Raw genomic sequence first — 22,355 nt, 5'->3', positions numbered from 1 at the left:
TAGGTTTAATGTTGTTACTAGTAGGCTTTCCAACTTTTGACTGTATTAAATATGTTTGGTTAGTGTTCAGACCCACCAGATAGTAAATTCTATGTCACGGTGACCCTAATACAATAAATCTTCAGGATGCATGTGTATTGCTCATTTTTTAAAGTAAGGAAATCAAAACACTGAGGAGACATACTTGTTTTTATCTAGTGACTGATTTGGCACTAGAGACATAGGGTAAAACATTATCCATTGATGATGAGTTCAAAGTTACTGTTCTATATACAGTTATTTGCTTATATTTGAATAGTAAACCATTTTACTAGTTAAGGTGATACTATAGAGATTTCATGATAAAAGAAAGAAACAAAAATTTGATTTAACTGAATATGTCTTCACAAACAAGTTAGGAAAAAATACAAAATATTCAAGTTTACTAAAAAGAGTGGTTTAAAATGGAAAGCAAAATAAAATCTTAAATTGATAAATGACTTTGGTTTCAAACATTTACATTCCTTACTTATTTCTATCACTAAAACAATCATTACAATTATGCAGATAGAGACGTCTCTAAAAATGGTATGCTTTTTTTTAAGTTTTATTATAATTAGTCTGTCATAACTTTCTTATGAAATACAAAAAAAATGTTGTTACCTATAGCATACTTGATCTTGAACCCCACCTGAGTGGGGCTGTTGTCAGATCGGAATCTCAAATACATCACGTCTCCTGAGGACAACTGGCTGCTGGGCAAAGATCTCCCGCAAACCTTGGAAAGTACTGGTGCATTCGAATCAGCCCCATCTCGCAACTCAAGGTAATTGGATGTGCAGCTAAAGTGGAAAGAAGATTCCGTTTAACATACTTCACCAACTTTCTCCAAGAGCAATATTAATCATCATTCTTGTAGCAGAAGACACTACGACGATCACTGTAAGTGGTGTGTCGCTTGAGAATGCTACATGATATTTTTCTAATCATTATATGTTCTTTCGTTTGTAGTTCCAAAAGGCAGGTGTTACATGTACCACATCGAAGAATGCTTACTTGTCGTCCCTCCATATTCCGTATTCATTTTACAAATATACAAGTCATTCTCAAATGAATGCCTAGGAATTTCAAAAAAACAGGTACTTTATTTCACATGATGAGAGGCCACATCTCACGTGCCCTGCCACCTAGACTGGTGGAGAGTCCCAGCTGGAATGTTCTGTGTCCATAAAAGGGAGTGTGTGTTTACCCAGTATTTCTTAAGAAAGTCAAATAGCCACTTAATGTTCACTGAGTGGGACCGTGGCGTTAGATCGGGTGCCCATAAATAGTAAGCAAAAGCTCTTGTATCTAAGTTTGGTGCCAGACACATATTCTTGCAAATGTATACATGAAGAGAAAAAATTCAGGGTTTTTTTTCAGTCAGTATGGTTATTCTCTTTGTGTTCAACACAGTAAGGCTTACTCCCTGGTTTGTAATCCCTTAAGAATTCTCGATAAAGAGAGATGGGGAAATTGTATGGTATGGTACTTGCTTTAGTCCTTTCTCTGACACTGGTGACCCCTAGTGTCACGTAACACGAATTTCCATTTGTTAAACAGGTATTTTATTATTTATGACATTGAGTGCGAGTCTGGGAAAATAAATATTCATCTACCAGAGACACTATATTTTTCCTGGGGGAGGAAGAACGGGTAACATAAATCTCAAACAGCCATCCTCTGTGTCTCTGGGAGGATGTGCGTGGCATCGGGAGAGACAATATCCGTGTACATAAACTGCTCAGCTAATGCGAGTGGCTGGCAGGCAATGTTTTCAGGCTCAAGGTGTAATGTATGTCCCTTCCCCATTTTTTAGATTTCCTGTGCTGAGAAAAGAAGAGAAATTATTCTCAAACATGACAGCTAGAGATTACTAACTCTGAGTGGGAGAAAAAGGAAATGGAAGTGACCTACTTGGGTGTTTCTTCAATATTGAATTGATCTTCAAACTGCAGCCTTATGAGCTTTCCAGGAGGAGCAGCTAGGAGCCAAGTGCAATCAGCGTGCTGGGGGTAACTGTCAGGGTGGCCGGGGGAGGTCACATACCCCGCAGAGTCCATATCGTGGATGTAGATATTGCCCCCACAGGCTGGTGAGAAACACAGTTAAATCAATCGACAGTCTGGGAAAGAGGATGCAATGCCACTATTTTCTTTTCTTTTCTTTTTTTTTTTTTTTTTAACTATCGTATGTCTTTTTTTTTTTTTCAATTGAAATATAGTCGACACTCAATGTCACGTTAGCTTCAGGTGTACAACGTAGTGATTTGACAAGCCTACATGATTTCACATATATGTGGAATCTAAAAAACACAAACAAATAAACACACAAAAAAGCAGGAACAGACCCATAAATACAGAGAACACACTAGGAGTTGCCAAAGGGGAGGGGAGTGGGGGGATGGGCCAGATGGGTGAAGGGAAATGGGAGGTCCAGGCTTCCAGTTAGGGAAGGAATGAGTCATGGGGATAAAAGTACAATGTGGAGAATGCAGCCAACCCACCCTACTGTAAGAGCCTTGTACGGAGCAGGTGGTGGTCACAGCTGCGGTGGGCACAGCACCACGTCTAGACTGCCCGCTGGCATTTTTTAAAGTGTCTTTATCTGTATTTCCAACCTCCATTTCCTTTCATCTGAATTTATCCTCATTCTCTTTTTAGGCAAATAGACTCTGAATTTGCTATCAGGGGAGCTACCAAGTGTGTCACTTTTTAATTTGCCCCACAAAATGCTTATGGTGCACAGTGCGTGTGGTGTAATATCATGGAAGCATTAATCCACATTCGCCCCGTAGATAAGCACGTGAATGAGGTAGCGCTTGTAACTTCCCATTGACTGGGCAGTTCCGCAGAAAGCCGCGGAGCTGGGATCTTGATGTTTAAAAGACTAAGCAGATATGTATTTGCACAGCTCTGTGGGCACTCGCCCATTACGTTTCTTCAAGATTTAAATGCATTTGAAGAGCAAGAGATGACTGGCCTGAGTGAATTCATTAGCCAGTTTCTGGAAGAAGATAAATGAGCTTTTTACACTTCTTTTCTAAAACACCAAAGTATGTAAAAATACTTTCCTTTTATCAGTAAACATTTTTTTGCCAACCTCAGCAAACAATCCAGGCCAGAGTAACCTGGGAACTTACAATGCCAATGAAATGAACCTGATAAATTAATTAGCCTCACAGATACGTGGATCTGATAAACGCTCCTGACATTTATTTCTGCTGTCACCCAGTCACTTATGGACCTATCCTGAATTTTGCCATTACCCAAATGCTTCTCATCTCTGAATCCCTAAACTGTAGACTCCTCTGACTGCCTTTAACTCCCTTGCTCTTGGCCCTTCCTTCAGACTCACCTTACAAAAAAACCAATTTCAGGACTGTATGTGATTTAAACCATTTGCAGAAATCAATGCCTCCAAATGCGTGCTCTCCACTCCCAACACTGCAAGCAACTCTGCTTTCTCACAGAAATAGAACAGCTATGTAAGACTTGACTCTATGCCCTCAACCCTTATTCTCCCCACTTCTTCTTGAGCCTCAGAGCATGGCACTTCGAGTTCTCCTTTAGAGCGCGATGGAAGAAATCAGATGAGAACACTCCCTCAATTTGTTACCACCCTTAAGAAATTTATCTGCATCTCTGCCTCCTTTATCTTCCCCTGCACACTGTCTTCCTGTACATCGGGTCAGCCTCCCACTCCACTGTCTCCTAAGGGACCGTGCTCTATGGAGGCCCTCCCCTTACCCTGTGCTCACACTCTCTCTCCCTCCCTGTCCCCTCCTCTCCCCCTCTCTCCTCCTTGCTCCTGGCATCTTCGCACTCATCACATGCTCAAGTCAGTTACAGTCACATTCTCTGCTCTCACTGCCCTCTTTCCTCCTTCCCCCTTCACCTTTCAACCCCATCAAAGCACTCTTGTTGCCTCACAGTTGTGTACCCAAGCATCTTTTTCATCTTTATTTTATGTCCACAACATTTAACCTGGTTGATCACATCTCTCTCTTTCCATTTTTGTCCCCCAGCTGCTTGGACACCGAGCTCTCCTCCTCCCTTTAGCTCTCACACCATTCCTCCTTTGGTCCCTGGGTGCCTCTTTCTGTTTCCCAGACACTGGAAGTTTGTACCTCTTCATCCCCGTCACCTATTTCACCCATCCCCCAACCCCCTCCCTTCTGGCAACCACCAGTTTGTTCTCTATATTAAAGAGTCTGTTTGTTTGTTTTTTAGATTCCACATATATGTGAAATCATATGGTATTTCTCTTTCTATGACTGGTTTATTTCACTTAGAATAATCTCTAGGTCCATCCATGTTGTCACAATGGCAAGAGTTCACTCTGTTTCCAAGGCTGAATAATACACCATTGTGTACATATATATATATATGTATGTATATATATATAATATATATACACCACATCTTCTTTACCCACTCATCTATCAATGGACAACAGGTTTTGAAATCAAAAGAACTTTAAGTCTATCTTCCTCTCCCACTCCCCTGCTTGTGTTCCCTCTCTTGCTGGCTGTCTCTATCTCTGTCGAATAAATAAATAAAATCTTTAAAAAAAAAAAAGAACTTTAAGTCTAATCACAAAGGCAGAAAGATAAGGAGGAGGTAATGGCCATACCATTCTCATAGAAAAAGAGGGTCCACAAAGGAATAAAAGAATCCCCTTAGTATATCTGATTTACCACCAAATATTGGCTTTAAAAATGTAATTTAAGACTGTAACTCAAGACTCTATCATGGGAAAGTAGAGTTCTGTGGGATGAGCTGATATCTATTCAGTAGACACAAGGCACTGCTACTCTCTGAAGCCTCAGTGACCGGTGACATTCTGCCCACACAGGATTCAGCAGCTGAGCTCAGCAGAGAGATAGGGTGAGATAACAGACTCTTCACCTATAAAGTAATGGTGCTGGTATTCACAGAGCTGTCTTTCAGGGCTCTTTCCAAGTGCCAGAGCTGTATGTAGTGGGAAGTAACAGAAGTACATTCCCTGTGATCATGGAACCTGCTCAAGCTATTAGACGATTTCCTGTGTCATCATCTTCCAGAATAAAGAAATTATGCTGACATTTAAAAATCTCATATTTTAGAGACTATGCAGTAAAATATATGGTTTTATATAGATTAATATGTTTTTAAAAATATATTCAGGAATCTGAGATTGAGGTCATATGATTATCCTGAAATCCGTATTATCTAATTTGGGGGGAAGCAAAGATTTATTCTCTACTCACATTACTCTCTCTTTTGAAATTATGCTTATTTACTTATTTATTCAATTAAACATTACATAAAAATAAATGTCACAAAATTAAGTCATTACAGTAGAATTAAATATAATTTTAATCAAGTGTAATTAAGTAAAGGTAATTAAGTAAAGATCACCACTGTAATATATAATTAAAGGGTATAATAGAATCAGAGGAATATGTGCTCATTTTAAAAGAAAGCATACAAATGATGATAAAACAATGTAATTATCATTCTTACAATGTTTCCATAACTGAATGTAACTTATAATTAGACATTTTATAGTAGAAAGGACTAAGAAATTTCAGGGTATCCTTAAAATCAGTTTAATTTATCCTCATGGAGAATTTTACTTTGTTCATTCTCTTGGTAAGTAGGCTTGGAAAGAATCTAAGCCTCATTTTACTTATCTGTAGAATGGGAATGATATCAGCCTTAAAAAGTAGCCATGATGAGATACTGAATATATCAAGCACACAGTAAGTACCTGAAAACAGGTAGCTGTTCTTGTTAAATTACTTATTACTCTTAGTTTAGAAAAGAAAACTTAACATATTTTTTTCCTCAAATCTATTTAAACAAGGAAGACCAAGCAACTGCAGGAAAAATACAGGCATTAGGCTCTGTGAAAATACTTACCTAAACTCTTTGCCTCATATTTGATCTTAAATCCTTGCCCTCCATTACTACCATCAGAAATAAACTGAACAAACATTTGATTATCTGAGGTGAACAGAGTGGACGAAGGATGACTGCCACAAAAATGACCATTTCCTCCATGGAGACCCAAGGGTGGAGAATAGATATCAGGTCCATTTTTCAGCTACGAACACAAATTAAAATTGCATAAATTCCTTCATATTGGAAGCGCCCAAGTCCTATCAATTTATGTCCCAGGAGAGAAGAATCATCATTTTCTTTTTTTTGAATGAAGACTGCAAAGATAGTAATTAGAAAAGGTAGCAAGCATGACCTACCACCAAGTAATCCCCCTGGCTGCAAGAAGAATCTCCATTTGGAATCCAGAAGGGCTGTTCAAAATGGACAGCAATGGTCAGACCACTCTGAACCAGGATGTGCCAAGAACAGTTGAGGTTGGGACTGTAGGTCTCCGGATACTGAGGGGATGTGATAATCCCTCTGTCTGCATGCAAATATCCACCACAACCTTTCCAAGAAGAAACAAAGGTAATTTACTTAAGTGATATTTACAATGGGATTTTTATACTTTTCTGTTTTTCTTGAGGATTTTTAAAGTGAAGGCAATAGAAATGTGGTTTGAAGTAACTGGGACCAAAGTATAAGAAATGATTAGCCCAACAAGCTTTTTTTGAGAACACGACAGGATACTCATTTTGTGGTTTTTCCTAAGATCAGGATACAGAAATAAGCAACAGAGACAAATTACTTTCAGAAGCTTACTTTATAGATGAGTAAGACATAACAATAAACACATAGATAATACGTGGGATGAGGATAAATCCTACAAAGAAAAGTGAATAGGGGGAGGGAGAATGGTATCGTATTGTCTGGGGAAGTTAGAGAAGGCCATTACAGTATCACCTGAACAGAGACCTGAGGAAATGAGGGGTCAAGCTGTATGGCTTTGTGAGAGAAGAGCATTCCAGTTCAGAAAACACTTGGTGTAAAGGCTTGAGTGGTACATTATGTAAGTCAGAATTAATGAGGCATAGTGAGTGATCCCAAAGGAAGTAGGGCTAGGTCATGCAGGAAACTGAAAGGACTTATTTTAGGTAAGAGAGGAAGATATTCAAGGGTTTTGAGCATCAGAATGGCATGATCTGACTTAGATTTTAAAAGCATCGCACTGTCTGCGATACCTGGACTGTAAGGGGGGGCAGGGAAACGCACAAGCAGGGTGTCCAATAAGGAGGTGACTGCCTGAGCCCGTGGAGAGATGATAGGGCCTGGACTAGGGGGTAGCAGGAGAAAGGTAGGAAGTGGTGGGGCTCTAGATATATTGGGAAGGTAGAATCATGGTGATTTGTTCATAGTTAGGATGCAGGCTGTGAGAGAAAGAGAAGGATCAAGAATGACATCAAGATTTTTGGCTCGAGCAACTAGAAAGAATGTACTTTCCATTTATTAAGATTTTAAAGAGTGTGGAATGAGCAGGTTTGGAGGGTGGAAGGGGGTGGGAACCAAGAGTTCAGGTTTCGCATGTTAAATTGGAAATACCTCCTAGACACGCAGCCATCTAGCATGTAGGTGTGCACACACACACGTGTATACATTTATACGTGCACACATACATTTGTCATACATATGTACACGAGAGAGAGAGGTCAGGAGCTGAAGAAGAGAGTGGATGGAGGGAGCAGGCATTAATTTGCCAGTTGTCAGGGGCTGGGCAGCTCAACGAGGGAGTGCAGCGAGTTCACACAACTACTTAAATCACAGGTGGAAATTTATCTTAGGTCTGTCTAATTTCAAAGCCCATTCTCTTAAACCACTATGCAGCCTGCCTCCCTGAGCGTGAAGAAGATAATTTATCTTCCATTGTTCTCCAATCTCTAAAAGACATATATAATAGTGCAGGAAATATTAGATAAATTTTTAATGTCTATATCGAGAGTCTCCTTTAAAATTATGCTTTTTGGTTAAAAGCATGAGCGTCTTTCAATGTTCCATATTTCATGGACTACTTCTTTAATTTTAATCTTGTTGGGTTTAAAGTTATTACTGGACTTCCCATTTTATCAGGTTTTGAAAGTCTCGATCATACTGCACATGATCGCCTCCCACACACTGTGCACATTCTCTGACTCATCAAACTCATATTTTAAGAGAACTGAACTCTTCCAGCCAATCCTCCAATGAGTGATTTAAACCAAGAACTTTCTGAAGATATCTTCTATATTCCTTTGTTCACTTCTTAGATTGAAGATTACTCTGACTTACCGTTCCTTCGATGTGTTATGGATAAGTGCTCTCTACTTCTGTTCTAATTGAAGCCCTCAGCTAGGCTGAAAATTTTTTTAGAGATCTCATTCTTATGCCTACCAGGAACACACCACCTTTTGTGTGTGTGTGTTGGGGGGGGAGGCCCCACTCAGAGACCCGAAGGCAGGGGATCCTTTTGTAGCACTCGACCACAGTTTTTTGGATCAGACTCACTACCTGACATAGGACAGCCATCCAGAGGCTGGGCAGAGACCCATGTGAAAAATAAGCAGAGCATATTAGGGAAAGAGAGAGAGGGAGATGATGAGGTGAGATGACATGATATGATAAAAACAAAACAAAACAAATAAGAAAAAAATCTGAACATATTACTTTTGTGAAAGGACGCGTTAAAGCCCGCTCCGGTTACACTGAAGTCCGAGGTGAGCCGGAGGAACATATACTCTCCAGTGGAGCGGATGGGTCCAGGGATCTCTCTGCCACAGAGAACTGCTAGCTGCGGGGCCAGGTTACTGTCTCCTACAGCAAAGAAAGGAAATGTCAGTGGCAAAATACGGTGTCTTCAGAATCTCCTCTACCATCCTTTGCAACCCAGACTAAGCAGCTCATACATTTTTCTCAGAACATCACCCTTCCTAGGAGATAATGAGATTCTCAAATACAAGGACACTCCAGGGGTTACATCACTCTGGCTCCAGCTCCTAATTGTGCTGCCTACCTTTTGCTTTACCCTTTATGTTAAAGTCTCCTTTGACAGTTCCCACTGTCTTTCTAAAAACTGGGTAACAGTTCTTCCTGGCGCTAAAACTCAAAATCAGGGTACGTGGGGGTTGGAAAATGGCAGAGGAGCAGTGCCGACATGTATGTTAGAGACTCAGCTAAATTACTCTGATCACTGAAGGTCAAATATCTGAAAGAGAAGAAAGATTGGTTCTTCAGCCTCAGATCCTACACTAATGTCGTAAGGTCATTTGCCAAGAGGTGTGCAACGTTTATATGACCTTCTCTCAGCTCCAGAGGGTTTTTTAGTTGTGACTGTTTTGTGGGTTTTTTAGATTTTTCATTTGTTTGATGTTGTTTATTCTTTTTACTATTAAAAGAACACACTTATGTCCACCTGTATGGAGGATGAGAAAAGACAAGTTTCAGCAAGTGTGCCTTCCAGGGAGAGAGGCAAAGGACAACTGGTTCACCTCATGGTTCTTTTTCCTTTTTCCTACTCTTGGATATAAGCAACTTGGAACAAAGCCACAATCAAAGCCAGAGTGGAGCAAAGGAAATTATAGGATATTTGGATTCCTTGGCTGGGAAAATACATGGTTTTCTTCTCCCTCTAAGGAAAATGCTTAATAAACTTCAAGCTTATAAAAATCGAAAATAGACTATGAGATGTGAGGAAATGTGCCCCTGTAACACAGCCAGCAAAATGAACCCCTTTGACATTGATCACCACCTAAAACTCACTCATGATTAACTACTGCAGAAAACAGGGTATTGTCTGGGATTACAAATGCAATGGCACAGCTGTAAGGAGGAGATGCTTGAAAGGTATTCTTGGCAGGGTTTCTGACCTCTGGAAATGTTTGTGTTTTTTATAATTCAAAAGTTTCTCTCTCTAACTCCTTTTGTGCTTGCTATCTTTGCTGTGATATTTTGCTACACATTTTGCCCCAAATTGTTTTTGTTGACTTATTCTCTAATTGTCAAAATTACAAAATTTTGAAGTTTATTGTATGTTGTTATTTATATCATAGATGCATATTTTCTCTCTTAGTGAGACGGGGTAAGGTCTACTGACTTTTATTTCTTTTCTAAACTTCACCTCAGACTGTCTGATGAAACAATGCTTATCTCTAAATAATTATTTATTGGTTACCTAACTGATGAGTTGGTAGATAACCCAATAACCACACGATGGTTTGTTTCTCTCCCCAGTATCCATAATAAGGTAGAAATACTGAGGTATTTCTAGAACCTTCTACAACTTCACCATGTGGATTATGGCAGGAATGAACCTGATCTTTAAGGAAAGGAGAAAATCAAAGGTAAAGAACCAGGGCTACAAGGTAGTCTGGTGATTCTCCTTCTAGTCAAGACTCCTCATTTTAAAGATGTGGAAACTGAGGCCAAGATTACCAATAGCTGACATTTATCAAGCAATTATTACCACTTTGAGTGGTAAATGTAACACCAGACTGTATCTTCACAATAACACTGTTAGGTAGATATTTTTATTATCTGAATTTTGTAAATGGGAAACAATCTTAGGGAAGATATAGAATTTGCACAAGGGCACAGAGTATAGAAGCCAATAAGGATTTAAAACCTTCACTAAATAACTCCAGATGCTCAAACTATGCTATACGTCTCTAGGATCATATACAAAGTACATAAATAATAAAAGGATTACTGATTTTTGGCACAATTATTTTTTTGCCTTTCTTCCCCTTTTTATAACTGTTTGTTTTTTTTTTTTAACTTTTTCTAGGGCCAATGTAGTTTCACAGAACCTCAATTTGGGGGAATCTTAGGCATGTAAAATTTGTTGGTACGTGGTCTGGGAAAAATGGATTCAGTCTTGAACCATCACAATCCTGTAAAATGAATAAGCAGGTGGGAGAGTGACTCAGGTCTCCCAGGAAGGCTGCAGGGCCCTCTCTGGGGTGGCCCAGTAATGTCCACAACTAGCCTGGAACCAAGGGCCACAGGCCAAAGGCTTGTGATGACTGGCCAATGGCACAAGTGGCCTGTAAGTATTATTGCTGGTGGTCAATGGCTTTAGATATTTATTTGCTTCAGAATGTGATTTGCCCCTGCTACTCAGAAGCAAAAAACAAACAAACAAACAAACAAACCACAAAACTGGCTGAACAAAGAACAAACAATTGGAGTGGGACTTGAAATTTTATTCTAAATGTAGACTAAACACTGTGCAAATGAACAAAATACCCACCAACCCCCACAGTCGGCACTCAATAGCTACTTCTTGAATGAGTAAAGAAACATATAAGGGACTAATGAGCCTATTCAGTACCTACTCATGTTATGAATAAAAATCTCTTTGGATAGGTCACACTCCAATTTAAAACACTGCCATTGTTTTGGCATATAAGTCAATTTGCTGAGCTCCCAAGCTCGATGTCTCAGCAAGAACACTTCCAGTCTATAAAGAGTTCATGATGAAACCTATTTTAGAAATATATTTAGCAAAGTAAATTGAAATCTAACTTAAACAATTCTGAATTCCACATCTATAAAATGCCAGGACTTCCGCTGGGGACTTTTGCATGTATTATGTTCCCTGATATAACAACTCCAAGAAGTAGATATTGGTCTCTCTTTCACAGACAATAAAACAGAAGCGGAGCCACTTAGTATTTTGTGCAAGGTCACACAGAAGAAGAAAACAACTCTCAGGCTTCAGGCTTCTGAAGAATTGTTGGTGAAACAATAGAAAGTGAATGTTAAAAGGTTAACCATAATTTACTTCATTACTGGAGTTACCTACTGAGGATATTTTTTTTAAAGTTTTACTAGATTCTCTTCACTCAGAATATGTGTGCAAGGACACACTCATATCATTACATGAAAAGTTTTAAATTTTAACATCCACAGGAATGCCTTGATGTGAGAAAAGATGATAATTTCTCTGGGCAATATGCTAATAGCTGACGGTTGATAAGAAAAGGGGGGAAAGTTAAGATTTATCATCTCATCTCATTTGTATGGCTGATTTGAGTTTTGGCACCCAGCCTCTATAGAAGGACAATAAAGCACCTCTGCCATCTTCTAACAGTACTTTGTGAAAGTCTAGGGTTGAGGGGATAAGGGAGACAAGAGCTTGCATACTAGTAACCTATGGGAAAAAAGCAAACACATGTTTGTTTGGTCCACAAAAGGCTCTATAGCATTTTTCATTAATTTTCAAAATCTATCAATTGGGAAGTCCACAGAAAATTCTATATCTTTCGTATCTCTTAGAAAACAGGAAGCTAAATAACACTGAGCCTGCCTTCCTAGTAGCTGCCCCTTTAACTCTGTTCTCCAGTTTCACACTTCCCTAGTGATGTTCCCTGTTGTCTAGGTAGGCATGTGAGGTAGCAATGTCTGCATCATGGCAGGTAGTGGTGTTCAAACTTTAGGGACCATCATTACCACCTGGAGGCAGGGACAAGGGTCAGGCAAGTGAAGTACTTGCATCATGGGCAATATTCAAGGAGGGGCCAAAGACCTTAGAAATCAAGATAAATAATATTTTAGTGCAATATTTTAAAAATTAAAACTTAATGTAAAATGCTCAAACTATCAAAATTTTAAACCAAGGCAGAATCTGACTCTGCAGTTTGCATGATCCTCACCCTAAACACGGCCCTGCATGGAAGGCTTTTTAAATCACAGATCTAGGACCCATCCTGAGAGTTTTTATTTTAGTAGGTCTGAGTTGTGGCTGAAAGATTTGCATTTCTAACAAGTTCCCTGGTGACACCGTCTCTGTTGGTCTGGGTCTTGCCCTGTGAGAAACACCACTCCAGCCATGTGAATTGTGAAGCACAGTTTTGTACATATTGCATTTTAGCATTATGCTTATCCTCCACTCATTGCATAGCAACACCACACCTGTGCATAGAGGAAAAAGTGAAAAATGTTAGCCCTTAATTCTGCCTATTCTACCCAGAGATTCAGTAGACAAAGAGAATTGAATATATTGCAATTATATATACTTCTTCACACTTGGATCTTAGAGCCATAGGTATAAAATATCAAAAATTTATCTCCAAGGCCTTTCAACAAGAAAGCAACACCATCTGGAAACTTAGACCATTACTTCCTACGTAAGCCAAAGGTAGTGCTTTTTCTTAGGAGTGTAATCTGTCCCTGACATAGTACGTGCATTCCTCTGTTACAGGCAATTTTAATACTTTTCTTACATTCTTTAGCAATTGTAGCCAATTCTGCTATCGGGTGCCTTCATTGACCATAATACCTGGGAACTTCCATACAAAACTGATGGAGGTAGCAAACAAGTATTATCGTAACCGAACGTAACTAAATACATGTTAGGGCTGAAACTTGGTAGCTTTTTGTTTTGTTTCAATGTTTCTCACCATCTCTTATCATAAGTTTGTCATAGTCGCATGTTCTGTGAGCTTCGATGTCCAGGGAAAGGATGTTGAGTTCCACAGTAGAATCTGGAGCCTGAATAAGCCACATACAGTCCACGTTGTTGCTGTAGCTTTCGGGCCAGCCTGGGGAGAAGAGAAAGACGGGCGCATCTCCTGTCCTCAGGAAGCCACCGCAAGCACCTATTGACGGAAAAAACAACATCTATGAAATAACTCTGATGGGAGAAAATCTAGCACGTTTATTTTACAGTGGCGGCCCTGAACCGAGAGGAAACAACCAATTAAAACAGAGTTCTCAAAGAAATCTACAAATATTTTATTAAACCTGCTGACTCACACAGCTGCGATTTCCCTTAATTTGACTTTTGTGTAAGAAAAACACACTTGATTCGCTTTTTTCACCATAGTTTTGCCACATGGCCCATTTATTGATTAGTGTCTGTTATCTGTTGAGTACAAAGTTAGTCCATGTGGAAGACCCTATTGTGATTCTCTTGTTACTATTCTTCATGTTTCCTCTGGACTTCAATCTTCACTTTTTCAGCATAAATATTCACCATGTAATTTATATCTGGGCAACCTTGAAATAATTTTCAATTTGGTGAAAAGTATAACAACAGCCTTTATTTCTCACTCAGTTTGTTTAAAATTAGTTTTATTGATCTCATAAAACTAACCCTTTTAAAATATACAATTCAGTGGGTTTTAGTATATTCACAAAGTTCTGTAACCCTCATTGACCATTTTAGAAGATTTTCACCATTCCAAGACACTTTAAACCCATTACCACTGATAGCTTGCTTGTTTTCCACTCTACCAGTCCATGGGAACCACGAATCAACTTTCTGTCTCTGTCTATGGCTTTGCCTGTTCTTGACATTTCATATAAATATAATCATACAATATGTGATTAGCTTTTGCAGCTAGCTTCATTCACTTAGCATGTTTTAAGGCTCATCCGTATTGCAGCAGGCATCACATCAGTACTTCCTTCATTTCCCTTCATTCACTCATTTCTTTGTTTTAAGGCTAATAGTACTCCACTCTATGGATAGACCACATTAAATTTTATCAACTGTTTGACATTTGGGTTGTTTCTGCTTTTTCACTATTATGAAAAATGCTTCTATGGACATTCAATGTATAAATTTTTGCGTGGAATATGTTTTCAATGCCATTAGGTATTTGACTAGGAATTTAATTGCTGGATCATATGATAACCCAGTGTTTCAATTCTTGAGGAACTACTAAACTGTTTTCCAAAATGGTTACAACTTTTTATATTTTTACCAGCAATACACAGGGTTCCAATTTCTCCACATCCTTGCCAACACTTGTTACTGTTTGTCTTATTGATTATAATCATCCTAGTGAGTGCTAAATATATATTTTCCAGTATACCACTTTAATTCACTTGTTCTTTTTTTTTACTATATATATTTTTAAGTTATTTTCTCAGTGGTTGTTCTAGGGATTACAATCAGCCTTTTAATTTGCAAAAATGTAGTTTGGATTAATATTAATTTAGTAGTTTGAATAGTATACAAAACTTTGCTCTAATATAATTCCATTCCAACCCTCCCATCCTTTGATGCTATTATTGTCATAAAGATTATATATTTAAACATTACAACCCCATCAACATAGTTTTATAGTCATTTCTTGATGTAGTTGTCTTTATATCAGAAAGCAGAAGAAAAGATCTACAAACAAAAATACACTTACATTGTCTTCATATTTACTTATGCCCTTCTCTTACTGTTTAGTAGTACTGAAAACATGCTATGGTACTTTCATTTCAGCCTGAAGGCCTCCCACTAGAATTTCTTGTACAGTTGATCTGCTAGCAATAAAATCTCTGAACTTTCATTTATCTGGGAGTGTTTTAATTTCTACTTAGTTTGGAGGATACATTTGCTAGATATAGATTTTTAATCAACGATCTTTTTATTTCAGCACTTTGAATATGTCATTCCACTGCTTTCTGGCCTTCATGGTCTCTGATGAGAAGGGAGGTATTAATCTCATTGAGGACTCCTTTTACATGATAGGTCACTTTCTCTTGGTCCTTTGAAGATGACCCCTTTTTCTCAGATTTGATATTTTGTGATGTGTCTAGGTGTGGGTTTCAGTGAGTTTATCCTATTTGGAATTTACTGAACTTCTTGGATGTGTAGATTAATATTTTTTGTCAAATTTGGGAAGTATTCAGATACTATTTCTTCAAATATTCTTTGTTCTCCTTTCCCTCCTCTTCTGGGACTCTCATTGTACATATGTTAGTATAACTGATAATTTCTGAGGCTCTGAACAAATTTTTTCAGTCTTTTCTTTCTTTCTCACAGACAGGCTAATCTCAATTGACCTATCTTCAAGTTCACTGATTCTTTCTTCTGCCTGCTCAAATCTGTCCTCGAGCCTCTCCAGGGATTTTTCATTTCAATTATGATACATTTCAACTCCAGAATTTCTAGTAGGCTGGGTTTTTTTTTTTCTTTTAATAATTTCTATCACTTTTTTGATATTTTCTCCTTGGTGATACATTATTCCCATATTTTCCTTTAGTTCTTTAGACATGGTTCCTTTTAACTATTTAACATATTTATGATAGCTAATTCAAAGTCTGTTTGTGTTGGGATATGCCTATAAGGCTCTAGCTGGCAGTTTACAACTCTGCCTTAGACTTTGCTTCCTGCTTACACAGATCCTCAAGATCATATAGAGGTAAGAGATTAGGGCCTTCTTGTGTCTTTTCTTGGACATGTGCACAGCCCTGCACATATGTGTGGCTTTCTAGATTCCCAGATAGATGTCAGAGTTTTCCAAAGCTCCCTATGGATATCTCACTCCCCACATTTTTCTTTTTACAGTTTTATTCAGTCTCTTGTTAGCTGCAGCTGGTATCACTGCCACATGCAATTGTGACATTAAATAATTGCCACTGATTGTTTTCCATAAACACACTGGGGATAGAGCTATTGGCACTGAGCAACCTCTGAGGCAGGTCAAATGAAGACAAGTCCTGAGAATGGAGCTCTCCTAGGAAGTTGCCAGATAGGTCAAACAATGGCAATTCCTTAGGAATAGGATGTTTCGGTAGCTCCAGACCTGTTCTACCCCTTTCAATACTTGTTAGGCTGCTAGTTTTCACAGCTACCAAAGTTGTGAGGATACTGAAAGGCAACTACAAAACTGAGACAAGGGGAGAGATGGAAATAGGGAGAATTATGATGCCAGAAAGTTGACTGTTTCACTGAGATTCAGCCATCATCCCTGAATAAACACTCTAGATTATAGCAAGCTTTGATTAATTTCCAGAGTTCTCAAAAGTTGATTTTGACAATGTTCTCATTGTTTTTACACAGGAATGGATTTTCAGAGATCCTTATTCCACCATTCCAGAGGTTTATGACTTTTATATCAGTACATGTTTGAATCTTACTAGGACCACCAGAAAGTGAGTGTAAACTTTTATAGGACTACGTCTTAATTCCTTTATCCTATTACCACACAGGCTACAGAAGTAAAGAAAAAAGAGACAAATGAAAGCAATTTTCAAGTGAAAGATATGAATGTTACTCAGAGTCTTCAAATGTTAAGATTTTCCTCTATGTGAAATATTTCTTATCTTGAATTTATGAAAGGCAGTTGTCACACTAAATAAAATACTCATTTTTTTCCTCATTTCCAAACACATGGTGAAATTACATTTCCTGGTACTTTTATGGTTGAATGAGACCATTTGACCAGTTTGAGCCAATGACTTATGAGCAAAATGACTTGTGTCCCTTTTAAGATGAGCACTTCTACACTGAGATATCCCAGGGCTCTCTGTCCTCCTGCCATGATCACAGTCAATGCCCTAGACAATGTCAGGTCCAGCAGCCTGGGCTATGGAGTGATACTGATGACAAGGCACCTAGTTAATCTAAAAGGAATGTGTAGCGCAAACCAGAAAGAAACTATTATTTTTCAGCAACTCAGAGTTTGGAACTGTTTGTTACTGCAGCATAACTAAATATGTCCTGACTGATATGCTGACTAATGTTTTCCTACTTGACATGTTTAATTTCCTTCAGATGATTCTAGCCCACATTAAGCTCAACTTCCTTTGCTTGCTTTTCTTCTGCCTGTACCACCTGCTTTGTCATTAAATAATTTAATTGCTATATTGTTATTTAAGTGACCTATGAATGCTTTGCTTTTCCCAATTATTTTTAAGCTCCTGGGGAGCTGAGATCATATCTTTGTTTCTTAGTCACCTTGATATATCTATAACAAATCCTCAATAAATGTTTATTGAATTAAACTAAATATATGTATGTGTAAGAAATGCTGAGGGTACAATGTTCAATATATTAATACATTCTAAAATGTTAAGCTTTTTTTTTTTAGTTTTAATAAATCTTTCAGAATGTTCTAGATACCTAGTAAATCATAAAATTATCTTACCTTCTCACTTTCCTTTTCCCTTGTTCTTGATTGAGGAATATAAGATTTATGATATTGCATTTGCTTATCCACTTAAACCATATAATTACAGAGCAGAAGCACCAGAAGAGAATTTGTCATTTTTTGAGTACTAAATTATATTTGTTTATATAATATTTTGCACGAGTAAGTGATTCCTTTTCTAACTTGAGATTTGTGGATACAAAAAAAGCTTAACTCAAGTTTACTTATGAGAGCTTTCTGGAATTAAATGGATAGCTCTAAATTACATTTGACAATCTTGTTGATGATTCTTTGCTCTTAGATAAGTAGATTAATATTTTAGGAAACAAATTCATATTCAATGCTATGGAAGCATCTTGTAAGGGAGGTGAAAATAACATCTCAGAAGAGAATACTCCAGGGCCATTAAATAAAAACAAGTATGAATTATACCTTTACCAGTTTTCTTTGCCAATACAAATTCCCAAGAAGCTAGAAACAAATAGATTCTAATCTTTTAGGATCTGCGTAGTCTTAGAACAAGTTCAAAGTTTGAATATTCTTCAATGAGAACCTATGATAATGTGTCTCAATTGGGTATAGCTGACCCTGGAACAATGAGGGGCTTAGGGGTGCCATCTCCCAGCACAGTCAAAAATCCATGTAACTTTTTTTTTAAGTAGGCTACATGCTCAATGTGGACTTGAGCTCATGACCCTGAGATTGAGTCATGTGCTCTACCAACTGAGCCAGTCAGGTGCCTCAAAAATCCATGTAACCTTGACTCCCCAAGAACTTAATTACTAATAGACTACTGTTGACCAGAAGTCTTATTGATGACATAGTCAATTAACACATATTTTGTATGTTATGTGTATTATATGCTGTATTCTTACAATAAAGTAAGCTAGAGAAAAGAAAATGCTAAGAAAATCACAAGGAAGAGAAAACATATTTACAGCACTGTACTGTGTTTACTGAAAAAAATTCTCATATAAGTGGATTTTTTAAAATCCCATGCAGTTTTAAACTTGTGTTGTTCAAAGGTCAACTGTATACCAAGGACTGATAATATCCTCCAAGAAATGTCTGTCAAACTTCTATGCCAACCCATAAAAGCCATTCAAAATTGTTTAAACAAATTATTAAGGAAAAATCAGTCTCCCCCAACTCTGCTTAATGAGGGAATTAAGGAGGTCTTAAACACAGTGAAATAAAAGTTTAACAATTAGGCTAATTTTACCATGAAACATGAAGGCTTGCAACCAACCAAGGAGAAAGTGAAGCATTTCTGAAGGTACATTTAAAATTAAATATAGAGGAAACATAGGTACTTCTGTCTACTAGTTGATCCATAATGTTGTATGTGTGTATTTTATGTGTGGGAGCACATATAGTATTTACAAATCAAATTTTCAGAGATCTCTAAAGGGGTCTCTAGAAATTATAAATAGGGGCACCTGGGTGGCTCAGTCAGTTAAGTGTCTAACTCTTGATTTCTGTTCAGGTCACGATCTCACGGTCATGAGATCGAGCCCTGCATTGGGCTCCATGCTGAGTGTGGACCCTGTTTCAGATTCTCTCTCTCTCTGCCCCTCCACCCTCCTTGTGTGCCCTCTCTCTCTAAAAAGAAGGAAGGAAGGAAGGAAGGAAGGAAGGAAGGAAGGAAGGAAGGAAGGAAGGAAAGAAAAGTTATAAGTAGAATGCCTCATGGATATCAAACCCCTAAATAAAATAAAAAATATAATGGGAAACGAGCATTTTTAAAAAGCACATGTACAGTTTTTACAAAATGCAGTATGTATGAAATTAAAAGAACACCTGTACGTATGGAGGAAGGGCTTTAGGGCTGTACTTATTCTTCTTAGTCATTCACGTGTTTGGCTTCTGTTATGGTAAGACCCTTAGAAAGACTAGCCCACACATATCAGCCCCTAAACTGAATTTCATTTATCACCAAACATACCTGTAGCAATAGTAGGTAAAGGTCCAACAGAGACATTCACTGCAAACCACTCCAGAAGGAATCCTTTCCCTGTGATTGAAGAGTCAGAAGAAAACTGAAATGTCAAAGAATTTCTAGAGGAGCTAAAAGTTGCGGTCTGGGTACCACAGTAAGTTCCAATCAGGCGGGAATGAACACCAAGGCCATCATAAATCTGCATGTAAAAAAAAAGAAAGAAAGAAAAAGAAAAACTGGTAATAAAACACTGAATTTAGGCAATTACCTCTATTTTTCTTCATAAAAAAGAAAACCAAAGGTTGCCTTATGTTATTATAATTTCATCATTATGGGAAAAAATAAGTAAACATTATATATCAGTCCAAATACAAAGCACCATTAAATATAAAATATGATTGCAAAAAATGTAAGGTGTTTTAAAATAACTTTATCTTTGCTGCAGACTTGTGTTAATACACAAGCGCTATGTGATACAGCTCATTATTTGATTTACAGTAAAATTTGGGGGTGGAAAAGTAGGAATCAAGATGGTTGTACAACCATCGACATTACTGAATGCTTTGGGGCCTCAAAGAAAGGAATTAGAAAGAAAGGGAGAAAACAAGAAGAAAGAGGAAAGGTTTAATGAAAGTGGACAGGTAACTGAAAGCAGAATTAATGACAACAAAAGAATCACAACTTGCAAGTGATCACCACACATTCAAAGCACTCAATACATTTTTTCATTTGGTTTGAAATATTAAATTACCTATTTAGAGACACATTTTGATCATCACAAATAGAGCATGGAGCACATTTTTTTTCAGCACATGTGGATGAATGCTATCCAACCACATTTCCTCTTTTCCTTCATCTTCTAAATAATTTGGAACAAGTTCATTATAATTGTTATAAATTTCTCTACTGAAGCTACTATATAAGCTAAGTTTTTCAGACTATGTAAATAATGATTTCCACACATAATGAGCATCTATTAGGTACTGAATTCTATGTGAGGCACTGTAGACCCAAGATGAATCCGATGGAATGGAATTCTGGTCTTTGAGAATCTGATAGAATAGTTAAACTCATAGAAGGAAAAAGTAGAATGATGGTTGCAGAGGATGGGAAGAGAGGGAAATAGGGAGATTTTGGTCAAAGTTTACAAATTTTTAGTTACGCAAGATGAATAATTTTGGAGATCTAATGTGCAGCAATGTGACTACAGCTAATACTGTAATAGGTAATACTGTGTGTATTTTATACTTGAAACTTGCTAAGAGGGTAAATCTTAAATATTCTCACCATGCACAAAAAAAATCCAAATGATAACCATGCAAGGTGGTAGATATATTAATTAGCTTGACTGTAGTGATTATTCACAATATATACATATATTTAAACATCAAGTTGTACATCTTATATATATATACACAATATTTATTTGTCAGATATACCTGAATAAAGCTGAGAAAAAAAAAAAAAAAAGAATGTGGTAGTGTTTCTGAAATTGATGCAACAACCAATGTCTGAATGGCAATAACCACCACAATTATTTATTTATTTTTAAAATGATCCTTCAAACTTTTAACAAACTTTTAACATAAGAATACACAAGAAAATGGGATATAAGGTATAATAAATACTTAAGGTATAACACATGCATAGACAAAGCCCAATAGGTAAATTACAATGATGCTAAAGCAAACTTTGATACAGAATCCAAAGATAAAAAATATAATACCAGAATTACCTTTTCATCAGTAACCTAGAAGGGGTAATCATGATTTAGGGAAGACCATTTCATGTGATTTGCAAATGCTTCAATAGACAGTAACTTGGGTTTATTTTTGCAAATAGAAATTCACCAAAATTTATAAATATTGATTGTACTTAGAAACTTACCCTTAATTTGTCATAGTAGCAGCTAAGTGCTGCTTCAATGTCCATCTCCAAGATTCTACCATGGATAACTTGAGATGCATTCACATTTACTACCCATTGGTAATTAGAGTTGTGGGGGTAACGTCCAGGCCATAAGGGAGAGGCAACTTTCCCATGAGTTCCCACAATATTATCATTGCCAAATACTACGAGGGAAAACAGAGTAGTAAATCAGATGTACTTAGAACAGCTCTTTAATAAAATGAAAGAAACAAAAGGCAAGGGGTATTGAAAAGGATGGACTTTTAATTGACTGTGATTTCTATTCTGAACACTGAAAGAAATATTGCTTCCCTTTTGGTTTCTGTACTATCTATTAATTCCTTGGAGAACAGTGATTTTGTGAATGGAATTCCATCTCCTAAGAAGGTTGCATGGTGTGAAAAGAGGAGATAACTTCCCATGTGAAAAGGGGTTCCCAGCCCCCAGGAGACTTGAGGACATGCAATGGGGTATTACCAGGCTCCTTCTGTAATTTTTGTTTACCTCTTTTACTTTGTGTTACAAAAGAATGGGGCATGTTTTTAAAAATTTGATAAGGGAAATTGACATATTGGAACCACATGAAGAATAGCTAATTATGAAAAAGTCACGTTAGAAAATAAAAATATTTAACATTTTATTCTACTAGAAGAAAACCTTGTTATATCTAAGCAGTTAATTCGATCCTAAAATAATACTAAATGTTTTGAATTTGACGAA

General features: G+C 37.4%; 1 protein-coding gene across 1 annotated transcript in view; it reads right to left on the bottom strand.

Moving 5' to 3' along the window:
- Nucleotides 1-22,355, bottom strand: part of CUBN (cubilin) — a 256,759-nt gene that overhangs the window by 80,445 nt on the left and 153,959 nt on the right. The window contains exons 38-45 of the mRNA XM_008692037.2: nt 21,615-21,799; nt 19,734-19,926; nt 13,316-13,513; nt 8,583-8,729; nt 6,263-6,453; nt 5,925-6,108; nt 1,936-2,110; nt 643-821 (exon numbers count right to left, since the gene is read on the bottom strand). Coding sequence (XP_008690259.2) covers nt 643-821; nt 1,936-2,110; nt 5,925-6,108; nt 6,263-6,453; nt 8,583-8,729; nt 13,316-13,513; nt 19,734-19,926; nt 21,615-21,799 — 1,452 coding nt within the window. The remainder of the gene's footprint in view (nt 1-642; nt 822-1,935; nt 2,111-5,924; nt 6,109-6,262; nt 6,454-8,582; nt 8,730-13,315; nt 13,514-19,733; nt 19,927-21,614; nt 21,800-22,355) is intronic.

This window comes from Ursus maritimus, unplaced genomic scaffold, assembly GCF_017311325.1.
Source record: "Ursus maritimus isolate PB19 unplaced genomic scaffold, ASM1731132v1 scaffold_31, whole genome shotgun sequence".
NCBI classification, from domain to species: Eukaryota; Metazoa; Chordata; class Mammalia; order Carnivora; family Ursidae; genus Ursus; species Ursus maritimus.
This window is presented reverse-complemented; position numbering and strand designations above follow the sequence as displayed.